At 36.9% G+C, this 23,280-nt stretch overlaps 1 protein-coding gene across 3 annotated transcripts in view; it reads left to right on the top strand.

Annotated features, from left to right (window-relative positions):
* SBF2 (SET binding factor 2) overlaps positions 1-23,280 on the top strand; it is a 235,288-nt gene that overhangs the window by 131,820 nt on the left and 80,188 nt on the right. For all 3 annotated transcript variants that reach the window (XM_083863029.1, XM_083863028.1, XM_083863027.1), the window contains exons 7-16: positions 5,605-5,737; positions 6,753-6,861; positions 7,603-7,716; positions 8,457-8,534; positions 10,240-10,353; positions 10,912-11,040; positions 11,745-11,843; positions 13,924-14,128; positions 16,417-16,526; positions 17,996-18,145. In XM_083863029.1, the coding sequence (XP_083719155.1) occupies positions 5,605-5,737; positions 6,753-6,861; positions 7,603-7,716; positions 8,457-8,534; positions 10,240-10,353; positions 10,912-11,040; positions 11,745-11,843; positions 13,924-14,128; positions 16,417-16,526; positions 17,996-18,145 (1,241 nt within the window). The remainder of the gene's footprint in view (positions 1-5,604; positions 5,738-6,752; positions 6,862-7,602; positions 7,717-8,456; positions 8,535-10,239; positions 10,354-10,911; positions 11,041-11,744; positions 11,844-13,923; positions 14,129-16,416; positions 16,527-17,995; positions 18,146-23,280) is intronic.

Raw genomic sequence — 23,280 nt, 5'->3', positions numbered from 1 at the left:
ACGTGAAATCAGCATTTACCTCCCTGCCATGTGAATACTTTCTCTGTATGAAAGGGTTATTTATCTGGTTTACCTTCCTATGTCTCTTCTGCTTTGTCAAGAAAATTCACATAACACAGTCATATTAATCTTGAGCTTATCAAATCTCCCTTTGGGAATGTAAAGCTTTAAAATACGCATAAGGAATGATGTTGCACTTATCTTTTTCAGGGATGAAAACCTTACTATCTGAATCTTCAATTAAAAATTGTATTTAGCTTTCTCATTGTCTCTGAAAAAAAATTAGTGATCATGTAGTATTGGCAGAGTTGTATTTGGAGGCTCAAACAAGCCAAAGGGCTTTAAGTAGGTCTGCAGAGGGATTTAAGAAAATTGGCAATAATGGAGTGATATCAACATGCAAATGACAGACAGACTGACTGTTTTCCTGAGTAGATCATATGCTGTGCTTAATCCCTGTTTCGTTGCGCCTGTGTAATTTAGGATTTGGAGAACAACCATCTGCTTAACTCAGTGTAGGCAGAACAGTGTGGATACTGTTGAACTTCGGGGGAGTGATAGCTGTAGGAATATTTATCCGTCAGCTGAAGACATCTTTTTTATATATATCTCCTCATTTTCACAGTCTCTTTGATAGCTTTTAATGATCAGTTGGCTTTCATGGTGTTTATAGCAGAATCTTTCTCTATGGTCCTGCTGTTTCCTCTCCCCACCCTGCCCAGATGCTGCTTTGTAGGGAAGCCTTTATTCCACCCTTCTTACCAAGAACATGCAGAATTCATGGTCCAGATTCTGAATTGCCTTCAGTTCACTTCCAAATCAGACATGCCTCTCTAAAAATGGAGGTTGGCTTCAGTAGTGCGTGTCACACCCGTGTTTCCTTCTGTGGGCTCAGAACTGGGGATGAATTCATGAAATGCTGGATTCTTTGAGGGGGTCTCAGCTGAGGGCTCCATGCTGTTGGGATTGCTTCTCTTCCTCCTGAGTCTGACAAAGCCCAAATAAATTAATCTCTTGGGGCACTCATCTGACTCACGTCCTCTTGTTTCTTAGCCAAAAAGCAGGGTAAATTAACCCTCCCAAAGCTCTCTGCTGGCACAGCCAGATTGCACCCCATTTGTAAGCAAGTTTGGCTCTGATTTAATCATGGAGTGTCCAGTCCTGCTGTTAATAACAGACCTGCATGCTTTCCTAAATGCAAATGCAAATTGTTCCTGAGCTGAGTGACATAGCAATCATTTGGGTTTCACTCTGAGTTGTTGATTGGAGATACTGTGTGATTTTTGAGTGGACAAATCAATGCAATTTGGCACAGATTACTTACGTGAGTATTGAGTACAGTTGTTGCCTCTTATTTACTAGTTAAGCTTGTATTTTGGTCATTAGCAGAGTTATGCAGCCACGTCTAAAAATAAATATGAAAAGAGTTTTGTTTTTCTGTACTCTTTTCCTAGTTATCTTTAGAGCTTGACACTGCCTGGCACAGAACTTGTACTATGCAGTCTCCAATGGCCTTTCAGAAAGGCTTTTCAGGCTTTGTTGACCCGTTTCCTGGATTAGTCTGGCTAAGTTATGGATTATTTTGTCTATTAAGCTTTTTCTTGTGTCCAGTAATTCAAGAGTGGCATATTGGCATAATAATGTATTCAATTAGTTGAGTTTCTGAATCCATGTTTATAACTCTTTACAGAAGTCTAAAGAAGTAAGTGGTAATATTTTGATTTCATGCAATATAGAAGACAGTGACTTGTCAAGTAGACTTTGTGTTTGGTGGCTTTTTTTAATCATGCTTAAATAAGTACTTAAATTCTAGAACAACAGGAAGCAGGCAGAATGATACATTTGTTGATGTAGGATGTCAGATAATTTAGTACAAATTACAGATTCTTTAAATACTTGAAAACAGTGAAGGTCAGGAAGCCTCCATTCAAAATTTTCCAGCATATGTATAATATTTTACAGGATGTCTGTCTGTGGACTGCAAAGGAGTAATCTGTAAAAATCAACTTGTTTGTTGTTTTTCATGTTGTCTATTTATGCCCTGACAAATGAGCATCGGATGTAGTGTGGAGCCTGCAGAGCAGCAGAGGGTTCAAGGTTACAGCCAGACACGATTGTGTCCTGCAGCACGAGGAAACTGGGCTCAGGCTGTTGTTTGGAATGGTTTGTGTTCAGTAAACAACTTGGAAGGCTTGAAACAACACCTTGGTGCTTCCTCAAACAATTTAATCAATGGCTTCAATGGTTTAGAAAAGGAAAGTAATCAAAAGTGCTACTATTTATGATTTGTTTGATTCCATCAGACAAAAGTTTCCCTCACAGTCATTATACTGCTGATATTCCTGAAAAAGTGTATTTCAAAGTACACGTGGAGCAATAATTTTGTATTGAGTTAGTGGCTGTCATCTTGAAAATGAGAAAATTTCAGATTAGCTGTCTGTATTGCACACTTAGTTTTATTTATACTATGCATTTTATATTTTTCTGAATTGCATACAGAGCATTTAGAGAAAGAAGGAAGGAAAGAGAGAGAGAGAGAGAAGCAAAACACTGGTACAAAGAAGGCTGTGTGGGATCTACAAAATTTTCAGTCAGTGGAAGTGGTTAGCCTGGGTTTTGTTGTCCGGGTGTGTTAGATGCTCTCAAGTTTAGTCTCTTCCATAAGTTCTGCAAATAAAGCAGTGTTTTTCTCTAGCTCAGCACAGCTGGGTGCATTCGTATCACTGTAAACATTTCAAATTCACCTTCCATGGCCGGTTAGAAAGCAGTGAGTGTCTGGAAGACCAACTCCCAGAATGTAGTGAAAACATGTTTGCAGTTTGTGTTCTGCTATGGGACATCCAGTTCATCTGTGGGAAGTAGTTGCTGAAAGTAGTAATTTAAATACCAAATTATATTGGTTCTGATTAAGATGCACTGACAAATGCCTTTGTGGAGTACAAACTGAAGCTTTATCTGTGGCCACTAAAATGCTGCAAACCCAGACCTAATTTCCCTAGTGAAACTATGAAACTCTCACAAACCACAGCATCATTGCTAAGTAATTTAAATAAACGTTGTGTTCCATTGACTGGACATCCAGAACTTTCTGTAAATTAAAGATGCTGACAAAATCCATTTCTTACAGTGGTAAAAAACAGATAATAATCAGACAGGCAGTTTATCACTATGCAGCACCATGAAGATTACCTTTATTATTTACACAAAAGTGCATCATTTTACTGGTCCCTAAGAGAGACTATGATCTACAACCACTGTGTTTTAATACTGTGAAGAACTTGCAGGTGTCCTCTTTATATTAAGCAAAATTCTGATTTTGCCTTCATTTATGTTTTTTGTTAGTAGATTTTTTACAAAAGCATTCAGTTATTATGTACTCTGGAGAATTGCATATTGTTCTGGTGTCTGATGAGGAAGCCTGTATTCAGAAGAGATTTGAAATTAAAAATGCTGACACTGAAGAGGTTTTATGACTTTCAAAGGTGTTAGCATTAAAATATTCCTTCTAGACTTTTGAATCATCATAATTCACAGCGAAATAATATTATCTATCTAAAAAGGCTGGATTTTTTTTCACAGCTTGGTTTCAATTGAATCTTTTACATCAATAAATGAATGTTCTAATTCTTTCCAAAACAAAGTTTGAATTCAATGACATCCAGAAAATATTTTAGAACTCTTTAGAACCTTTCAAAACTCAGGTTTGGGTTTTAAGATCTGCAGAATAGAAAATCATCCATTTCAAGAATTTTCAATTATAGGTATTTTGATGACAGGGAGGGCTTTTTTAGAGCATTTCATTGCACTGAATGTTTTGAATATTTGTCAGGTTTTTTGGTATTATTTTCCTCAGTAATACCTGCCAAAACTTTATAGGTTTTTAGAGCACTGTTTGAGAATTATTCTCTCTGATTGTAGGAAAAAATTGCCAGATGTTTAAAAAATATGTATTCCTAGATGTCCTAAGATATTTGGTGTGGAATGAAATGGAGTGAGAAGGTCAGCTGAAAACAGAAACTTAGTTTAAAACAAGAATTATACTCTAAAATAGTCTAAAATTTTTTGGGAAAGAAAAGAGCGGTTTTGCATAAAAGGGGCAGTTTTGAGGTTTTAGATTTTTACTGAGATTTTTTTCAAGCAGGCGGCAATTTCTAACCTTGTGTTCAAATATATTCCTACCCCTTGTGCATACACAAAAAAAAGGACACAATTTCCAATTACCTTCTAACTAGTCACTGCTGAGTGCTGTTTCATTCGTGTGAGGAAACAAATTGGACTTCTTATCATCATCCTTACCTTGTGTGTTGCCAAGCAGTTTGTTTTCTGCTAGTACAATATTATTTATGCCACTGACAATAATAGCAAACATTTGCAGCAGTAATTCACTCAAGCCTTGTAACAAAGCCCTCAGCCCTCTCAAGCCTCTGCCTTTGATTGTGTTCTGTAGGACTCGTGGAGAGTGGAGTTTGGAAGCATGAGCTGTTATATTGTTGTTTGACTTTCTCATCCTAAGAATTGTCTTCTTTTTCTAAACAACCCTCTCCCAATCCATGTCCCTGTGTGTTTATGAACTGAGCTTTACTCCAGCCAAGAAAATTGCCGTACATTATGGAAGAAAAGAAGTTTTGTCAAAACATGTAATCAAAATAACTTAAAATCCCCAAAGTGTTAATTATCATATGAATATAGTGGCTCTCCATAGTCACACTTCTTTTTGGGGACATTATTGCAAGATAAGCAGTAGCTCTGGGGAGGTAATACAGGCTGTCTTACTGATAACACAAGCCATGTCCTCAGGGAAACATCATACATTCCAGCATATTTCAGGAAATTTCATAAATTTCAGCATATCTCCCATGTGTCAGGCATGTCTGCTTCTCAGGATGGGACTTTTTTCTTAAAGGAAATATATTTTTGGTTTTCCCTGAAAGCACATGGTTTTGTCTCTTAGGTAAATTATACTCTCTTAAAAAAGCCCCAAAACCATCCCATCATCTGATTCATGAGTCTTACCCTAAATCTAATGGGGTTTTTTAAACACTCAGATCTTCCTTTAAGTATCTTTCTAATGATGAACACTCTCTTACTGCCCTCTTTTAACCTCCTGACTCCTAGAATGTGAATATGAATGCATTCACTAGGAATCTTTTCATTTTCTTTGGAACTTGGCAGTATGATTTAATTTTTTTCCCCCTGCTTGGAGATCCAGAGAGGTTGAGAAGTTAAGCCTGAATCAGAATTGAGTACTGGATACACAGAAGGCATTGCAGAAGATGCACATAACGCTGTTTGAAGTCATTATTAAGCATTGCTGAGGTTTGTGCTGAGAAGTGGAAATCCTTCCAAGTGGTATTGAAAGGGAGATGTAATAGAGTCTATCTGAAATGTAGAAATACATTCAGATAGTATTTTAGCAACCTGAAAAACAGGAGGCTGCACTAGTCAAATAAAAGGTAGAAAAACTTGGAACTTGGCAATTTATGTATTTATCATATGCTGTTCTGAAAATCCCTCCAGAAAATGGTACATTTTAATGTAATTTTGAATTTCTTGGCGTGTTGTTACAGTTTTTTCCTATTTTTTTTTTTTTTTTTTTTTTTTAAGGAATCCAAAATGTACTCAGCTTATTCTGTGCCGTGCTTACAGAAAATAAGGTTCTCTTTCACTCAGCAAGTTTTCAAAGGCTCAGTGATGCCTGTAGGGCTCTAGAGTCTTTGATGTTTCCCCTCAAATACAGGTGAGTTAAGTTTGGATTCTTTGAACTTGTTAAATAATTTTATAACTAATTTTGTAATTTTTATTACGAATACAATTTATTACAAAAACAAATTACATGTATTTTTTGTTTGTCTCAAACAAAAGGACCTGTGCTATATTTGTTTAAATAAGCAAGGCTATTAATGATGCGGTATGCAAATCCTAGTGTGTACACATCACTAATAAAAATGTGGTTGCATTGTGGCAGTGGAAACAATTAAGGGAGAAATATTCCACCTGTAAATGTAGGGCAGAAGATTCTGAAGCTCAAAGGTAGCAGCTACATTAGTGTGTATCAGTTTTAAGTCGGTGACAAATGTCCACCAGAGAATGAATTTAAGTCAACAGACTGATCCTCTCTAAAAAGCCACAGGTGGATCCAGAATTTTGAAATGGAAAACTTAATGTCAATCAGTTTGGGTTTTTTAGGAAGAAGATATCTAATTCTGACTCGCCTGTTTCAAGCTATGCTTGTATTGTAATAGCTTGTTTTATTTAAAATATTTCAGAGATTGGTTTCATTGTAATATAGAATAAGAACCAAAAACTGGGATTTGAGTTTTGGAATATGTTTCTTAATGTTTGACTAGTAATGACTGTAAACTTTTAATAACTATAAATTAAGTGTAGAAATGCACTGATCAATTTAGATCCAGCTCTTTGATGTTGTTTTGATGAACCCACTGAGTTTTTTAAATTGTCAAACCAAGTAAACAATGCCTGAAATAGTGTTCTATGCATAATGTTTCATTGTTATTTCAGTATGAGAACAAAATATTTCCTTTAGAGACTTATTAATAATATTTTGCAAAAGGCTGAAGTGTAAGTATATGGACAAAAACTAATCATGTTTTTACAATGCATGTATTATCTATAACTTTAGCATCCCTAATTACCAACAGGAAGATTTTTAAATTTTTTTTTTAAGAAAAAAGTTGCCTTATGTGACAGAATAGTCAGAGGCTTTTATTCTATTTCATTTATTCTTTTCACAGTTATCCCTATATTCCAATTCTTCCTGCACAGCTGCTGGAGGTTCTCAGCTCCCCAACACCTTTCATCATTGGGGTTCATTCTGTCTTCCGCAATGACATTCATGAGCTTGTGAGTATTTGTGCCCACTCACAGTCACAGGGGCTGCTTTGGTGTTCAGCTGCACAGGGTTTCTGAGTGCTTTGAATGAATAATTCACACGTGTTCAAAATATTGCTGTAGGAAAGCAAGGCAAGACAATCAGGAAAAGAAAAAAGAAAAAACAACTTTTTTTTTTTTTTTTTGTAAATACATTGAGACTGTGAAGTAGAGGGAAATTATTTGATTCTAGTGCAGAAGGGGAAGGAATGGATCCATTTCTGGCTTTGTCATCTATTTGTCCTGAGTTTGAGCAATTCACTTAGGATTTTCAGGTGTATTCTCAATTCTCAATTGTTTTATTTTATTCTTTTTAAGTATGTGCTGGAGAAACTGAACCAGGGTTACAAGAGGTGCTTAGAAACATGAAATTTTACTTCTAGTTGCCCTCGCTGTGTTCTTTGCAAGCAGCCTATTTGGTATCTCATGTCTCTGAATGCAGAGCTGGAACATCCAGAAATAAAAGTCGCTTTTGAAAATTTGGCCTAATTTCATTTTCTTTGGTTTAATTTCATTTTTCAGGGCTAGATTCAGTAATAGGAAATATTTGGAGTATTTCCTGTATCAAAAGCATTCTGTACATTAAAGTTGTGGTACTGTTTTAATTTATATTTTTTAACTTATGTGCAGATGATTGTGCAGAAATTTGAACTGTTGTGTTTTTAAGCTATGCTCAGTAGATGCACTTCTACTACTACTATTTGTCCCTTACAGTTAGATGTAATCATAGCAGACCTGGATGGAGGAACAATTAAAATTCCTGAATGTATTCATCTGTCCCAGCTGCCAGAGCCACTGCTACACCAGACTCAAATGGCGCTTTCTCTGGTATGTTTGGATAAAATCCCTGCTTTTCACCCTCTCACCTATTTGTAAAGAATGAAAAATATCAATATTGAGCTGTCAAGCACGCTGGAAGCGAGATTTAATAGAATGATTCATGCAGCATTCCTGTTTTTAGGAGAGTTTATTCTCTGAAGTTCAAGTAGAGATTTTTCCTTTATAATAATTTCTAGTAAGAGTATTTGAGCAGCATTATTACTACTCAGTTCTGCTGCCTTTCTGTGCTTAATAATTAATTTCAACTGTACATTTTCTTGAAATTTAACAAATCAATAACCCTTTAAAGCTTACTTGTGTGATGCTCCTGTTTCAGTATTTAGGAATGATGGATTTTACGTTAGGGAATCACCATAAAAAGTACTTCAGTTTGTCTTTTGCTAACATTGTAATGAGTTAGGATTCACCTTATTTGGAGGCTTCTGAGCAAATCTTGTTTTAAACAGAAGAATTTTTAGTCTGTTAATCTGTTTCAGCTGAATTGACTCTAAAATCCCTAATGGTATTGATCAGTTTCATGGACTATGATTGGAGTCTTTGATAACTAAATCACAGAGAAACCTGAAGCTGAGAAGTTAATTCCATCTTTATTTCCATACAGTCTTCGCAATTTAAATCAATTCATTACTTGAGGTCCTCAATATCAGTGAATATTAATTAGAGAAAGAAAAAAAGTGCCTTTTTCTTGGCAAAAGGAAGGAAAAAATATTGTTTTCAAAATTCTTTAGGTTTTGCATCCTGATTTGGAAACAGCAGACTATGCATTCCCTCCCCCACGAACAGCTTTATCACACTCAAAAATGCTGGTAAGAGTTCTTTTATTTTCTGTCTGACTTTCATAAGTGGAAAACTGTTGAAATTTTTGACTAGCTTCCTTTTAAGAATTTATGTTTGCTTTTCCATATACTTCATAGTATTATTGGTGGAACAAAGAAATGCATTTTGCCCTCTAATAGCATTCTGATGGGTTAGAAGTTTTATAAAATCCAAAAGCCATTTCAATTTAAGAACACACCTTGGGGCTTTTTATGTAGATATATTTGAAAATGTGAAACTCTTAGGTGGTACAATATATTTATTGTACTTATTTCTTGCTTTAAGACTGGGATTTTTCATTGCTGGAGACAGGGAATGTCATCCAGACGTCATCTAAACTAATGGAAGAATTCAGCTAAGATCTCATTTTGAATAGGGAAGTTTCAAATCTATATAATGTTGTATCAAAGTAAGAATTTTGTTCAATCTGAAAGAAATTAACATGTTTTCAAGTGTAGTAAAAAAAACCAGGGTACAAATGTACCTATTAAAATCCTAGAGAGCAGTAGAAAATGAGCATATCTGTCAGTGAAGTGAGCCATACAAAATTTAAGTTAAAAATAGAGCAGCATTTATCATGTTACAGTGAAGAATAAATAGCCATCTAGTAAAATACTCCAATAATATATTCCAGCTTTATAATAATCTTAGATATTCCTTTTCTCTTTAAAAATAAGTTACAGGCTGTAATTTACTTAGCTTATCTTTGCTTGTTAATTACCTGATCAGCTGGTTACCTGATAGTAAATATTCTTTGCTGTGTTTAACGCTTAAAATTAGAGTTTGTAATGTAACACCATAGAACCTGAGGTCATAAAGCGATTTTTGGGACCTCAGGGGTTTTGACGTGACTGCTGAGATAAAATAATAGGGTGGCCCAGGATTTGATGTCAGTCTTTAGTGGCATCTGGGCCAACTGGAGATGTCACTGCCCCGAGCCTGCCCAGGCTGTTCACATCATTTCTGATCTGGTGGTGTCTATGTGAGCACTTTCTTACTCAAATAAATAAACCTGGACTTTAAAGACTTCCTATTTTAAACTTTTTTAAGTAATTCTGGCTTGTTTTGGTGACAGAAGGTTGGTAAGTGAAGATGTGAGTTGGAAGAGTGCTAGACAGGTATTTGGGCAAACCTGGAGCAATCTGCTCATCTGGCAGAGCTGCAGCTGGTGGCTGTAGAGGGATGCTCCAAAACTGGATTCTCCAGCAGCAGCAGCAGCACTGCCACCTTGGGCTCCTGTTCCTCCTGCTGCCCCTGTCCACTCTGAAAACACTGCTTCTATAGTGCTTCAAAGCCACACTTATTTAGGGAATAAGTCCAGGCTAAAATAGCCTTTTTCCTTTATTTCACATCAGGTTTCTCTCATGGCAGCTTACGCGTGTGGTTCACAACAGCCACCCTGGCTTTGCCCAGAGCTTGTGCTGCAGGCACAGGAAAGATCAGTGAAGGGTGACTTTGTACAGAATCTGCCATGGCCATCTGAGGACAGGAAAGGGGACCCTGGTGGTCTTTAAGGTCCTTTCCAGCCCCAGCCATTTTATGAGACAACCTCATACCCATACAAATATCTCTGCTTTATGTGCCGCACTGCTACACTCGTGAATCTGTAGGCATTTCTCATATAGATTCACACAGCGTGTGGAGAAATGTAGGACACAAGGCCATTTTGACAGCACGTTCACTTACTGCTTACAGGACAAAGAAGTGCGAGCAATCTTCCTCAGGCTGTTTGCGCAGCTTTTCCAAGGATACCGCTCCTGTCTCCAGCTCATCAGAATTCATGCTGAACCTGTCATTCACTTCCATAAGGTAAAGGAGGAGCAGTTACGTGGGTTTATGATATTCCTTTGTGCCATGTTATTCCCACAAAGCCTGCCTTTTGAAAAAGTGGTAAAGTTTAAAAATGTAAATAAAATTATCTGCGTGTGATAAGCACATCATTTTGGCACAGCACAATAACAGTGTGTTTTGGTGGAACTAATTGCAGGGACATGATGGAAATATACAACAAAGTTAACTTTGAAATTTAATACAAATAAACATTTGAGGAATCACAGTGGAATTTTATTTTTTACAGAAATATTTATTTTCTCACAGAAAACCTCTGTATGTAATAACACATTGCTTGAAGGTACTAGTTTTCTTTTATTACCTGTGAGATTTAAAGAAATGTGTGCATCAAATTTCCAGTTCTGAATTTAGGTATGAAGGGATACTATGTATAGTAAAAAAATTAATTAGAAAATACCACTTACTAGTATAACCTTATAGGCTGGTGAAAATGTTTTACTAGTACATAACAATTGCTTGTAATTGTAATTTTGATGCTGATTTTAAAAAGTGCATTTTTTCCTGTCTTCCTTGCAGGCAGCCTTCTTGGGCCAGCGAGGCTTAATTGAGAATGACTTTCTAACCAAAGTCCTCAATGGAATGGCATTTGCTGGCTTTGTGTCAGAGAGGGGTCCTCCCTTCAGAACCTGTGATCTTTTTGATGAGGTGAAAAGTGTTTCTATATTCCCAAGTAAATTACAATTTACTGTGATATTTCAGCATGGGAAAAAACTACTGGAATGCTTTGAATTCCCACTGTTTATTGTATCAACTCTTATTTTCTGCTAAAGAGATATTGCTCACTTACTTCCATAAAATCATGCCCCCTCATATATATGAAGTTAAATAGCTGTATAAACTTTGGCAATACTCTTCCTGTTGTCAGATCTGTAACTTCATAATACATTGCATGTGCTAGTACAGAATTATTTTCAATAATTTAGTTATATTATCTCAAATGTTGACGACCACATAGAGAAATATTACATTAAATACATATCCAACAATGTAAACTGAAACAAAAAAACAATTTTAAAAAGCAATGCTATAGTTTTTACTGTGTTGGCTTTGAGTTGAACGTAGAGTAAAAATAGATATTAATTCTGTGTTGTGGTAGTTGTACCTATGAGAAATTTGGATTGAGGTATAGAAATATGAAAGGACTGGTTTAGGTATGTAAGACTCTTCTGTTTGGTAGCAAATGCTGTATATGAAATTGAAAATGTTTTATCCAGAGCTGCATGACATTTTTCAGTGTTTAGCTTTCTTTCCTTGTTTTCAATTTCAGATTAACATTTCATAACTTACATAGGAAACTTTTTTTTTAGTTGAATTATCAACATTTTTATTCTTTCTTCTTTTAAAAAAAGTTGGTGGCCTTTGAAGTTGAAAGAATTAAAGCTGAAGAAGGCAATCCACCAAAAATGATAAAGCATGTTAGAGAACTTGCAGAACAGCTCTTCAAAAATGTAAGTTGACTGTATCTGCTGTATCTGTAGAGTAGAAATGGTAACACTGAAAATTCTAATTTCTCGGATTGATCCAGTGTCCAGAAAATGGAAGTGGGTGCTTGTGGTAGTCATCATCTACATTATGCCAGAAGACTTTGGAGCTTTAAAGATCATTAAATTTGTACATGCAAAGGAAATTCAGTGTGATACTATTGATCTATTAATGCTAATATTGATTTAGGTAGAGCTACAACTGTTTATCTATTTTTAGTGTGTATTCATAGAAGGTCTGTAAATTGCTGTTTTCTCTGCTGTGACCTATCCATGCCAAATATATCTCTTTCCTTGCCTCTCAACAGTTTTCCATATGAAAATTATACATGCAATTTGGCATAATGTGTACTTTCTGCAGCTCTTTCCTACTGTGTGACCCAGTCACTCTGGTTTGCATGCTCAGCAAGCATTATTTCATTTTTATAGCCTGTTTCTTGTAGTCTTTATGTTTTTTACACCTCTATTTCCTGTTTACTTTTTACCTTCATATCATGTTTATTTTATGTAGTGCTTTTATAAAGACTCTTGCCATTCCATTAGCTAGTTCTGGGATGGTGGTTTTTTTGTTGTTGTGGTTTGGTTTGGTTTGGGGTTTTTTTTGAGGGGGGGGGGGGAGTTTGTTTGTTTTGGTTTTGTTGGGTTTTAGATTTTTGTTTGCTTTGAGGTTTGTGGACTTTTTTGGCATAGGCTGATCTCCCTCCCCCTCACACTTTTGTGGTTTTTCAGATTCCACAGAGCATTATCTATTACACCATCAGCTGACACCTTTGTCACCCTTTCTTTTCTGCATTCCACTTTCCCAAAACTGGTTTACATCTACAATTCTGGAAAAAAACCCCACAGGAACTACCAAATGCTGCTAAGTTCTGAGGTGTTTGGGGGTTTCTTTTGTGTTCTGTGTGTCTTTTCTGATGATGAGATGATATATATATATTATATATATATGATATTATTATATATCACATATATATACGATGAGATATTATATATATTGTGACTGACCTGCTAAGGAGAGACAAGGTCTGTTCGGGAGAGATGTTTGCATGAGTCTTGCTGGTACAGGTGGAAAATCCATGGCATTAGACCTTTAAATAGCCTAATAGCATGTACATCTGACATGACATTTCTGATGTCCAAGATAAAAGTAACTTTTCGTATGTATTTCCTCTGAATCTCTCCTCTCACTGAAATGGATTTTGGAACAGTTACTCTCCTTTTCTGGCATTTTCTGCCCTCTGTCTTCTGTTACTCCCTCCTGAGACTCTGTTCCCTTTCTCCCCCTTGCTTCCCCTGGCATCTGCTGCTCTCATACCCCTGGATTTTTGGGTGGTTCCATTAAATTTTCCTTTGCAGAGGATTCATGTAGTTAAGTAGCTGTTCTGTTTTGACTGCTGTTCCTCAAGTGGATGCATTTGATCTCCTTGTTGCCTTTTGATCCTGTAAACAACAGTATTAAGCTCCTGTTTACAAGTTTTCTTCCAAACTTACTGTGCATTTACCAGAGAAGCCTCATTGATGGATAGCACTCTTTGGCAGTGGTATGTAGCCAGTAATGAGTAACAGCATAGAGTCGCATTGGACAGCAGTAAATTCAGATGTGATTAGTGGTAACCCCAGACTAAATGAATGAAAATACCCTATTTGGTTTGATTACTGCACCCCTGGAAATGTGAAGTGTCATCCTGTGCATGGTGGTAGATAGTCTCTCTAATGAGGATCTTGACCGTCACGCTAGTTTATATTCAAATCCTTAATATCCATTAATTTGCATAAAATCAGCCTAAGGTAAGCAGGGATTTTCTTCTCTTCTTGTTTTGAGTTTTGCACATTGACAAAAAATAATTTTATAAAAGCCTTTAAGAAAGTTGGAAAAATTAATGAGTCACAGGTGATATGAATATGAAACATTTTATTAGTCATTTGCATTAGATATTTGACTTCTTAATCTTTCGGGTATGCGAGATTCTCCAAACAAGAGAGATGAGGTAGATGGTGCCCACTGCACGATTCATTTTGTGTGTGACCTTTTGCCTTTGTCCTGCAGGAGAACCCCAATCCCCACATCGCGTTCCAGAAGGTGCCGCGGCCCACGGAGGGCTCCCACCTGCGGGTTCACATCCTGCCCTTTCCCCGGATCAACGAGGGCCGGGTGCAGGAGCTGCTGCAGGAGGGGCTGGCCCGGAGCCAGGGTGCCCCCCCTGCCACCCGTGGGGACAAGAAGTGCGTGGTTCCAGCAGGTCCCCCCGTGGGTACGTTCAGTTCCCTCTCCTGCCTGCTTCTCATGGATAATTAGCATGACTGCAATGAGTTGCTCCCAATTTCACAAGAATATTGTATTTTTAGTGATCACAGCGAACTCTGCTGCGTAGATTCCAACGTTTGCCTTTGCAATTTTATTAGCCCTTTTTTATCTCCCTTTACTAAGAAGTCAAACACCCAGAGAGTGAGGGGTGTAACTGCTAACAACAAAAGTGGGTTTGATCTGAATTAGATTTTGAGTTGAACAATTAAATTTAGATATTGTCTACTCAGCTAGGCCTGTTAAGTAACACCATAGGTCACTCATAGCACTGGCTGAACCAACCTTTAAACCATTGAGTTCCTCCTTTGATACCAGTGAAAGACATGTAAATTGCTGCAAAAAGGTAAAGAGCAAGGACAGCATCTGTCTCAAAATAAATATACCTGTATTTAAGCATGAAGAGTAGATGTGGACATTGTAGGCCTGCCATTTTAATTTTGATGCCAAAATGTTCTGTTACTCATAGTCGTACTCATTGATGTGAATGGTGACATAAACCAGTATGGCTAGCAAACTTGCACATGAAGTTGGCAGAACTTGCAAAACTTTTGAGGGATGGGATCAGAATTCAAATCCATCTTTAAAAATTAGGTATCTAACACAAGACTCCATTGAATTCTATTCTTCTCTACTGCTTTTCTTCAAATAAGGTATGGCACTCGCATGGGCGGGATCGGCTGACTGGGCAGCAGTTCCCCAGAAATTAATTTGGGAACTTTAATGACTGTAGGGCAAACATGACCCAACTATATCAAGCTACTGCAAAAAAAGCTAAACATCTTAGTAGGATGTATAAACAGGAGCGCAGTCAGTGAACCCCATGGAGAAATCTTTTCATTGTGCTCAGTAAGACCTCAGCTGGAGTGTTTGTGTCCATTTTTGGACACTGGAAGACTGTCTCCATTTTTGGTTCTGTTGGAGGGAGTCCATAAGAAAGCAACAGGAATGACCAGTGGTCCCGAGAATGTGACCTACAAGGGAAGATGGGGAGTTGTTTAGACTGAAAACTAGGAGACTGAGGGGACACATAATAGCACACTTCAATTATACAAGAGGCAGTGAGTAGAAGAAGGGGAATAATCTGTAATGATAAGAAATAATGGGTTTAATTGCAGCACAGAAATAGAGTTATTTGTCAGCAAGATGTGGTAAAATGAGGATTGTGAGGCGGTTGAGTGGATTCCTTGTGAAGCCATGGAGTCTCTCTTATCACAGAACATTGGGAACATATTAGACAAACATGAGAAATATATAAATAGAGTTGATCCTGTCTAGGGACAGCAGGGTGAACTAGATGGCCTCTTGAGGCCCTGCCTAGGCCTGTTTCTCTTTGGGTTTATGCAAGAAGAAGATGAACTCTCTTCACCTGCCTTTGCTGTTGACTGTATCATTGAATCTGGTGCTTACAGAAAATTTAAAGGATATGTGGTTGTGTTCTGTAGTCTTTCTTCAAAAGGCTAGTTGCAAGAGAAGGGGTTTTTGAAGTAAGTTAATTTCTGTGTCAAAGCAGGGGTTTCCTGTTTTTTTTTTATGAGCACAACTTTCACACTTATGCTCCCTGCCAAACTCTGTCTCAGAATCCTTGGATATAAGAAGCTCATTATTATCTACTAGAAAGGCATGGCTGTAGGTAGCTCATTATTGTCTACTAGAAAGGCATATCCTGAATTTAGGTACTATTTGATATTATAGAGAAGATGACAATGTTAGTTCTTGCATTTTGAATTTTCTTGGAAAATCAGGGCAAAATGGTGCATTAAGAAAATAAGATCTCAGCAATTTGGAATCTAGATAAGAGAACAGGTTTGTCAGGTTTTATTCCATGTTGCAGAATTCTTGTCATGGCCATCTAAAAATACCTATCTAGTGCTACAAAATATGCAAGGCTATGTGGCTCACTGCAGAGCACACACACATGCACATTTATTATTAATTTGTTTATTTATGTATTCCATCAGTATGTTAAAGTTATAATCTTTTTGTACCTCTATGAGACAAAGAGAATAAATAGTTAAGAGAATCAACTACTCCAGTTAAAAGTCAGAGCACCCTCCTCTTCAGATAGTATAGGAAAACCAGAATTTTGGAATCTTGTGTTCCCATCTGCCTACAAATGGTATTTGCTTAACAGACTGAGGGAGGACAGAGTAATTATTTTTTTTTAAGAAATTTGTGGTATTCTTTGTGGTTCTTGCAGACATTTCACAGATGTATATTCTTCTTTTTCTTTGTTAGTTTCCATAATGGAAAAAGGAAGCACAGTTTTCAACAGTGCTCAAAGGCTGGAAGTTGTTAGAAACTGCATCTCATTCATTTTTGAAAACAAATTTTTGGAGACTGAAAAGGTAATAAAATAAATTTTTAATTCTCCCAGATTACTCTGTTCTGTTAATGAGCACATGGCGACTGGCCTGATCACAACATACATATTGAAGTCTTGTTTCTAATGCTAAGGATTATGTTGGCCATTTAAATTAATGAAGTAAGCAATAAAAATAATCATCTAAATGCAATATTGTGTGTAATGTGAAGCTAATGGATTTGAAAAACTGTTTCTAATCCTACATGGGTGAGTTGAAAAACCTTTTTGCAAAATTTTTTACTGTTATAAGTAGCATTGTCCACTTTTTTTTTTTTTTTTTTAAGAGGTGAGTGTATATTGGTCTAGCAGCATTAATTAGAAGGAATGCAAACAGAACGCATACATATGTGCTTTGGAAATTTTTGGTACAGTCAATTTGGCTGATTGTAAAAATCAGTAATTTGGTAGAACTCAGAGATGAACATAAATATTTGGCATGTCTGTCTTCCCTGAAATGTGCTAGTGAGTTGTTTTCCTTGACGTTCTTATTTCCTCCTCATTAAGAAGTTGCCAGGTTTTGTAGATTCTGTCCAGAGAGTTTTCTGTTATTGATTATAGAACAGTCTCTGAAACTTGCAGTCAAATCTAATTCTGCCTATGAAAATGACTGTAAAATTATTTTAAGAAATTTTGATTTCTCAGGGAAATACCACGTGTATATCTCTGGCGCTGTGCAGATCAAGACAGAAAATGAGCTTTGCTTGATTTACAAGTTATGGTGTCAAAATGCACATGGGAGAAGTCCTAATGAAATGTGTAACTCTTTTTAAAGAGTTTTCATCCAAGCAGAGCACAGTAGTTTTTAACTTCATTTAACTTCCAGGCACTTGGGGAGGTTCAGTGGGTTTTTTGTCCTTGTATATGGTAAATTTTTCCTTAGCAAATAGGCTGCTTTTCCTTACTTATCTGTTACCTCCAGCCTGAAGGGCCACAGCTGATAATCACTGTTGTAGCATTTGCTCCATCTTTAAAACTTTGATATAAATATTCTGTTGAGCCTGGTTTAGGATAGACTGCATGACAATCTGGTGGCCTCACTGCTATGAGAGTTATGCCACTTCTAAATGCTTCATTGTTTATCACAAAACGTGCCTGACAGGCAAGCTCCAGTCCTGGCCTGGCTGTATGGAACAGAGCACTTGCTTTCATCTGCGATAATCCATTTCTGATTTCACATCCTTTCAATGCCTGTTCATGTTAAAGAATTTCTGTTTACAGGTGTAGGTGAGAAATGCTGTTTAATGCATTTGGAAAAAAAATGGAAAAAATTTAGTGCTTGGTAACTCAAGCTAAATCAACCATTATGTGAAAGTTTGATATTCAAGCTAACGGGTAATTACCAGAGCTGTTCTTTACTGTCACTTACAGTTTCTTAATAAAAAATGAATGCTATTCAGTATGAGCAGTGGCATTTAATTTCATTTCCATAAAGTGGGGTGTTCTTCTCTGCAGACCCTGCCTGCAGCCCTGAGAGCCCTGAAGGGGAAGGCAGCTCGGCACTGCCTGACTCAGGAGCTCGGCCAGCACGTTAAAGAGAACCGAGCAATCCTGGACCACCAGCAGTTTGACTACATTGTGAGAATGATGAACTGTGCTTTGCAGGTACAGTATGGCAAGGCTTTGGCCTTGATTGTCTTTCTCTTGTTTAGGATTAGGAGAAGCAAAATTGCTTAGAGGGTTGTGGAGAAGCAAAGTAATTAAATTACTCAACCATGTCCTACGGTGATGTAGCAGATACGACTTGATGGTTGGATTTAAGATATTTTGTTGTTGAAAGAATAAAAGACAAAACACTCAGGTCTGTACAGATCTGCCTGATATGGCAAGCAGAAAGAAAACTGTTCCCATTATAAATAATTTAGATACAATTTAGTTTTGGTAGGTACTGAAATTATTTAAGTTAATGGTTTGAAGTGCTTTTTTTTAGTGAGTGGGTCTTGGCTTTTTCTGGGTCATTTTCCACCCAGAGTTCCTAAAATGTATATCAACCACTGCTCAGTTAAAAATCCCAAAAGTTTGTGTTTGTTTGAACATAGTTTAAGAAAGCATACTTTCTGCTTCTGTGGCTCATGGTGGCAGTTCTGCATGTCACAATGACATCTTAGTTTGTCAGAAACTCACTGCAAGTGTTTGCAGTTCATTCCAAAGTTAATCCTACTGACAAATCATTATGTGTTGAATAAACATCAACATATGGTGGCAGCTACTTATGAAAGCAAAATATATGGGTGACTTACTCTGATTTTCATTTCAATAATTGGTCTGTTTTACCTTCATTTGTTCTCATTTCATCATTTGAAATATTTTATAGACTTACAAGTTTTCAGTCTCTTGTCTGAGAATGTAGGGGTATTTTATTAATTTGTAATGTAATCACATTTGGTTATAATTTTTCTTTAGTTGACCCTGTCTAAGTTATTGTATCAAATTAGGGAGTTGATGGAGGCCTCAGTATTTTAATCCCACTCTCCTCTAACTAAAACCCACTGAAATTGTTCTGCAGCAATTTAAAAAAGGCTGACCCACATTTTTTAAAAGTCAAGTGTTAAATGCTGCTTTCACTGAATTGTAGAACTAAATTAACATTGACTAAGTAAATGCTACCTCAGGACAGCATAAAATGCAAGTTTTGTTGTCTCTTGCATTTCTTGTTTGTTCACAGTAAGATATTTTTCTGCTGTTGTGAAAGAAGCTCATCTTTGTCTGAGCAGTAATATCTGAACTTAAATGCAAAACTACCTGCACTCAGCAGATGAAAACTGAAGTTGGCTGGCTAAAATTACACAGCACATAGGATCTGGTTTTCAGCACAGGTCTTCACCTTTTGCAAGCCCTAAATTTAGCCTTAGAGTTGGAAGAAAAATTGAATTTATATGTGAAACTCTATTTCTCTGTCCAAAATCATGACTAATGGAATATTGCACCTGCTGTGTATTCCAGAGTTGGAAATTTTCTTTCAAACCAGAAAGCAGGATTGTCTAGATGTCTCACAGATTTTACTTCTACTTTTTTGATCATTCAGATGTTTTTAGACAATAGGAACAAAATGCAAATCTCTTTTATTTCTGTGTCTTGGAAAAATGAGAGCAGAAGAAAATAAAATCTGAGGAAAGAAATACTGAAATCACCTTTTAATAAAATAATAAAAAGCCAGTTTTTCTCTGGAAGAAAAATGTGGTGTTTTTTTTCCCATCCCGATGATTTGAAGGCCCAAGAAAGAATTTAAGTTCAAGGAAATGAATGTGTCTGAAGAGTTACTGAAATTAAAATAGGCTTGTTTTTCTTCAATAAAACTAGCAAATATAATTCAAATCATGCAGGGGAAAGAGAATGAATAAGGAAGGCACAGTTTTTATGCCTTCCCCACCTCCAACAGTATTTTTGTATCTTTGAAAATACGAAATGAAAGTTTTCATTTCTCAGGAGTAAGCTTGGCCAACATGAAAACATCTGAACTCCTGACACTGGGCAGTGAGTTAGAAGCAAGTATTTTCAACATCTACTTTTATGACATATGAAGTTATTTATTAAGATAAAAACATGATTTATAATTTGTCTATGCACTTTGCCTCAAGTGTGTTATTTGAAACAGTGTGTAAATTGTGACATTTTGGAGCTTCCCTATATCAATTCAAGAGAAAAAGCACATTATCAAGAACTTAAGTTTGCCCTTGCTGCAGTGGGATCAGCAAGTCAGCATTTTGGTGTAAACACATGAGTTCTGTTAGCTGCAGGTCATGAGACCAAGTAATTTAAGCAAAAGACACAAAAATCTAATTTAAAAAATGTGGACTTAAGAGGAGATGTAATGAAGCTTTAGGGAAATACCACATTAATTATTGGTAGGGTTTTGAGGGAGTGTTAAGTTGAAGTAAGGCTTTCAGACCTCACTGAACTACTGGAATTGTAGAAACTGCCTCAGTCTTACTACCGGATTTTTCTGTTGACGTTATTGCACATTCCCATTGGTTTCTGCAAGATGCAAAGTGAAGTCCTGCTGTGGCTGGAGGCATCAGAGGTTGATCCAAGAGCTGAGAGGAGGGGAAGGGAATGCCCTGGCAGAGGTGACAGGGAGAGCAGAGCCCTGGCTCCCTGCTGGACACACTGGGTTGAGTGGGGACGTGTGTGCAGCAAACTCCAGTGCCACGGTTTGCCCTGGGACACAGCAGCCTCACCTGCTCATACAGGTGGGAAATCTGATGCTCCCCAGCCACCAAACCTGTGCTAGTGATAAGGTGAATTGTTGCAAACTCAGCAAGTCAACATTTTGCTGTAGATGCATGAATTCTGTTAGCTGCAGGTTGTAAGACCAAGTCATTTAAGCAGTGTCTGTTAAAAGACACAAAAATCTAAGAATTTCAAGAGATGCAGGTTGGCCATTTCTGGGAAGTCTTTTGGACTGAATTCTTTGTGCTACTATGAAGTGCAGTGTGTTACAAAATCAGGAAGAATGCATGCACTCTGCAAATCTAATGCAGAGCTTCCCTTGCTAGTCAAGATTTTTCTTAGTGTCAGGTTTTTTTCATTTCATAGAATCTAGTCTCTTTTTTACTGGAGTCCACAAAAAAAAAAAAAGGTCAGATGCTTTTTCAGAGCTTCTGTATATTAATTTTGTGCATGAAGAGAGCAGTATGTTAAAAAAAATGCTTGTGATAACCCACCATGTACATTATTGCTGGTCTCATATCTGTCTGCTACCACAGGGCTTGAGAAGAGATTAAGGAAGTGGAATAAAATGCTCCTACTATTGCTTCAAGTGAATATCTATATGATTTTAGTGAACAATTCCATGGGCTGTATATCCCCAAGGATCTGATCCAGCCATTTTGCAGCTGGGAGGAAGTGAAGGTGGTATTCTACCAATTTCTCTAGAGATGGCAAAACTTGGACTTGCCACATCTCTGGTGATTGTCAGCTTGAGTTCTCTCAGTCCAAGAGGGGCATTGTTTTAAACTGTTGTTCTTTCAACTGAAAACAGGTAGAACCTGCGAATTTTAATTGGCTTATGATTTGTATGTGAGAGTTTCATATTAATCTGCCTCCTTTGGCACCTGTGGTAGAGTGTAGGAGACCTCACAAGTAAGGTATGAGGCAAGTCAGTACTCAAGTGTTAAAAACATGCTTTTCTGTGTCTGAGAAGTATTGACAATTATTGCTGCTGAAATAGAAACGAGAGAAGTACTTCTGATCGATTTTAGTAGTAGGAGGATCAAAATTACATGGAGATTGTAATGGACATTGATTAAAGCAGATACCTTCTGATGAGGGCAATTAAATCCCCAGTTATTTTATCCCTGCTAGGAGTTGTCACTGACCACTTGCTGAAAAGTTCATTGTCGTGCCCTTAGTAAGGCTTTTTCCCCTGACAAGTCATGTACTGTGGCAGACATTTAAATCAGCCTGTTTTACCATAGTGATTAATACCTTTGATAGAGGAGCAGGAGCATTATGTTCTGTTCCATATGTTGTATGACTAAACTACTGTTAAAAAATACCTGCAGTGTTGTGAAAGCCTAATGTATTGATTGGCAATTCAGTTCATTCAAACAGCTACCACCACAGATAGAAATGTGAAATTATAGCTCTAAACACTATTTCAGTCATAATTGCTTTCCTCTGCTGTGGTTACCTCAGAAAAATTTGCAGTTCCACATAAATTGCCATTTAAAACATTTTTCTTTCTGTTTTAATTTTCCATAATAACACTTGCTGACGTTTCAGAAAAAAATACTTGACTTTTTTGCAACTAAAAAGCCTTTTTTTTTAGCAGAGAAACACTTCTGTGTAATTATGTTTTCAACAATGCATTGTACCTTTAATACTTGTTCAGAAATTATGGTGGAAACCATCTCAAGGCACAATTTGCATACTTCTCCATTCATTTATTGCAGTCATAACTTATCCAGAATTTCAGTTGTCTCTCTAGCTTAACTCTGGTGGTAACAAGTGAACACTATATTTTGAAATGCAGTTGCACTTAATTTGGTAAAGTGGCAGTAAAAGCAAGAGGCCTGATTACACTGTTGGGATGGTATCTGATAACCTGAAACAATTTTCATGTTAAAAAGACATGCAAAGCAATTTGCATAAAATATTTAGCAGTAAATCTTCCTAAGAAAATGTATTTCTGGGGAAATATTCTCTTCAAATAATGCAGGACTGTGAGACGCCTTTGCTGGATGGTTGGAACAGATAAAACTTTTCAATTCAAAGGAAGAGCTCCAGGATGTTGCGGTACAACACTGCCTCTCTGAGATGTTGGTCAGTAATATTGCCTAACTGCACATTAATACTTTTGTTTGGCAAATTGGAGAACACATCTGCACCAGACATCTGGATTCTTAATCTAAATGTGGTTAGAGTGGGAAAAATGTGCATAAAACTGATAATACGTAAATACTCTGAAAATTCTGGTCTGAAGCTGTAGGGAAGGAGTGAGGTCTTCTTGTGATGTGATTTAATCTGACAGTTACAGAGTCATCAGTGCTGGTTTGGGGGCTGCTCCAGTGTCACATCTGTGTCAGGAGACACATGTTGTGCCACAGTAACTGAGAGAATATCTTTAATAGTAGACTAATTAGTCATTGGTTTAGTGGTTTAGGTAATTTCTGATAGATCACTGTGGCTTTCCATAGTGGCACTAACCAGATGTTTCTCTTTAATTAGATTATACTGGACACTCTAGAAGTATACGGTATGAGACACAACTTAGTAGCAACCAGGACAAAATTAAAAAT

Source organism: Zosterops lateralis (genome assembly GCF_965231275.1).
Source record: "Zosterops lateralis genome assembly, chromosome: 6".
Taxonomy (NCBI): domain Eukaryota; kingdom Metazoa; phylum Chordata; class Aves; order Passeriformes; family Zosteropidae; genus Zosterops; species Zosterops lateralis.
Note: the sequence above shows the minus strand (reverse complement) of the source record. Positions and strands in the feature narration are given on the sequence as shown.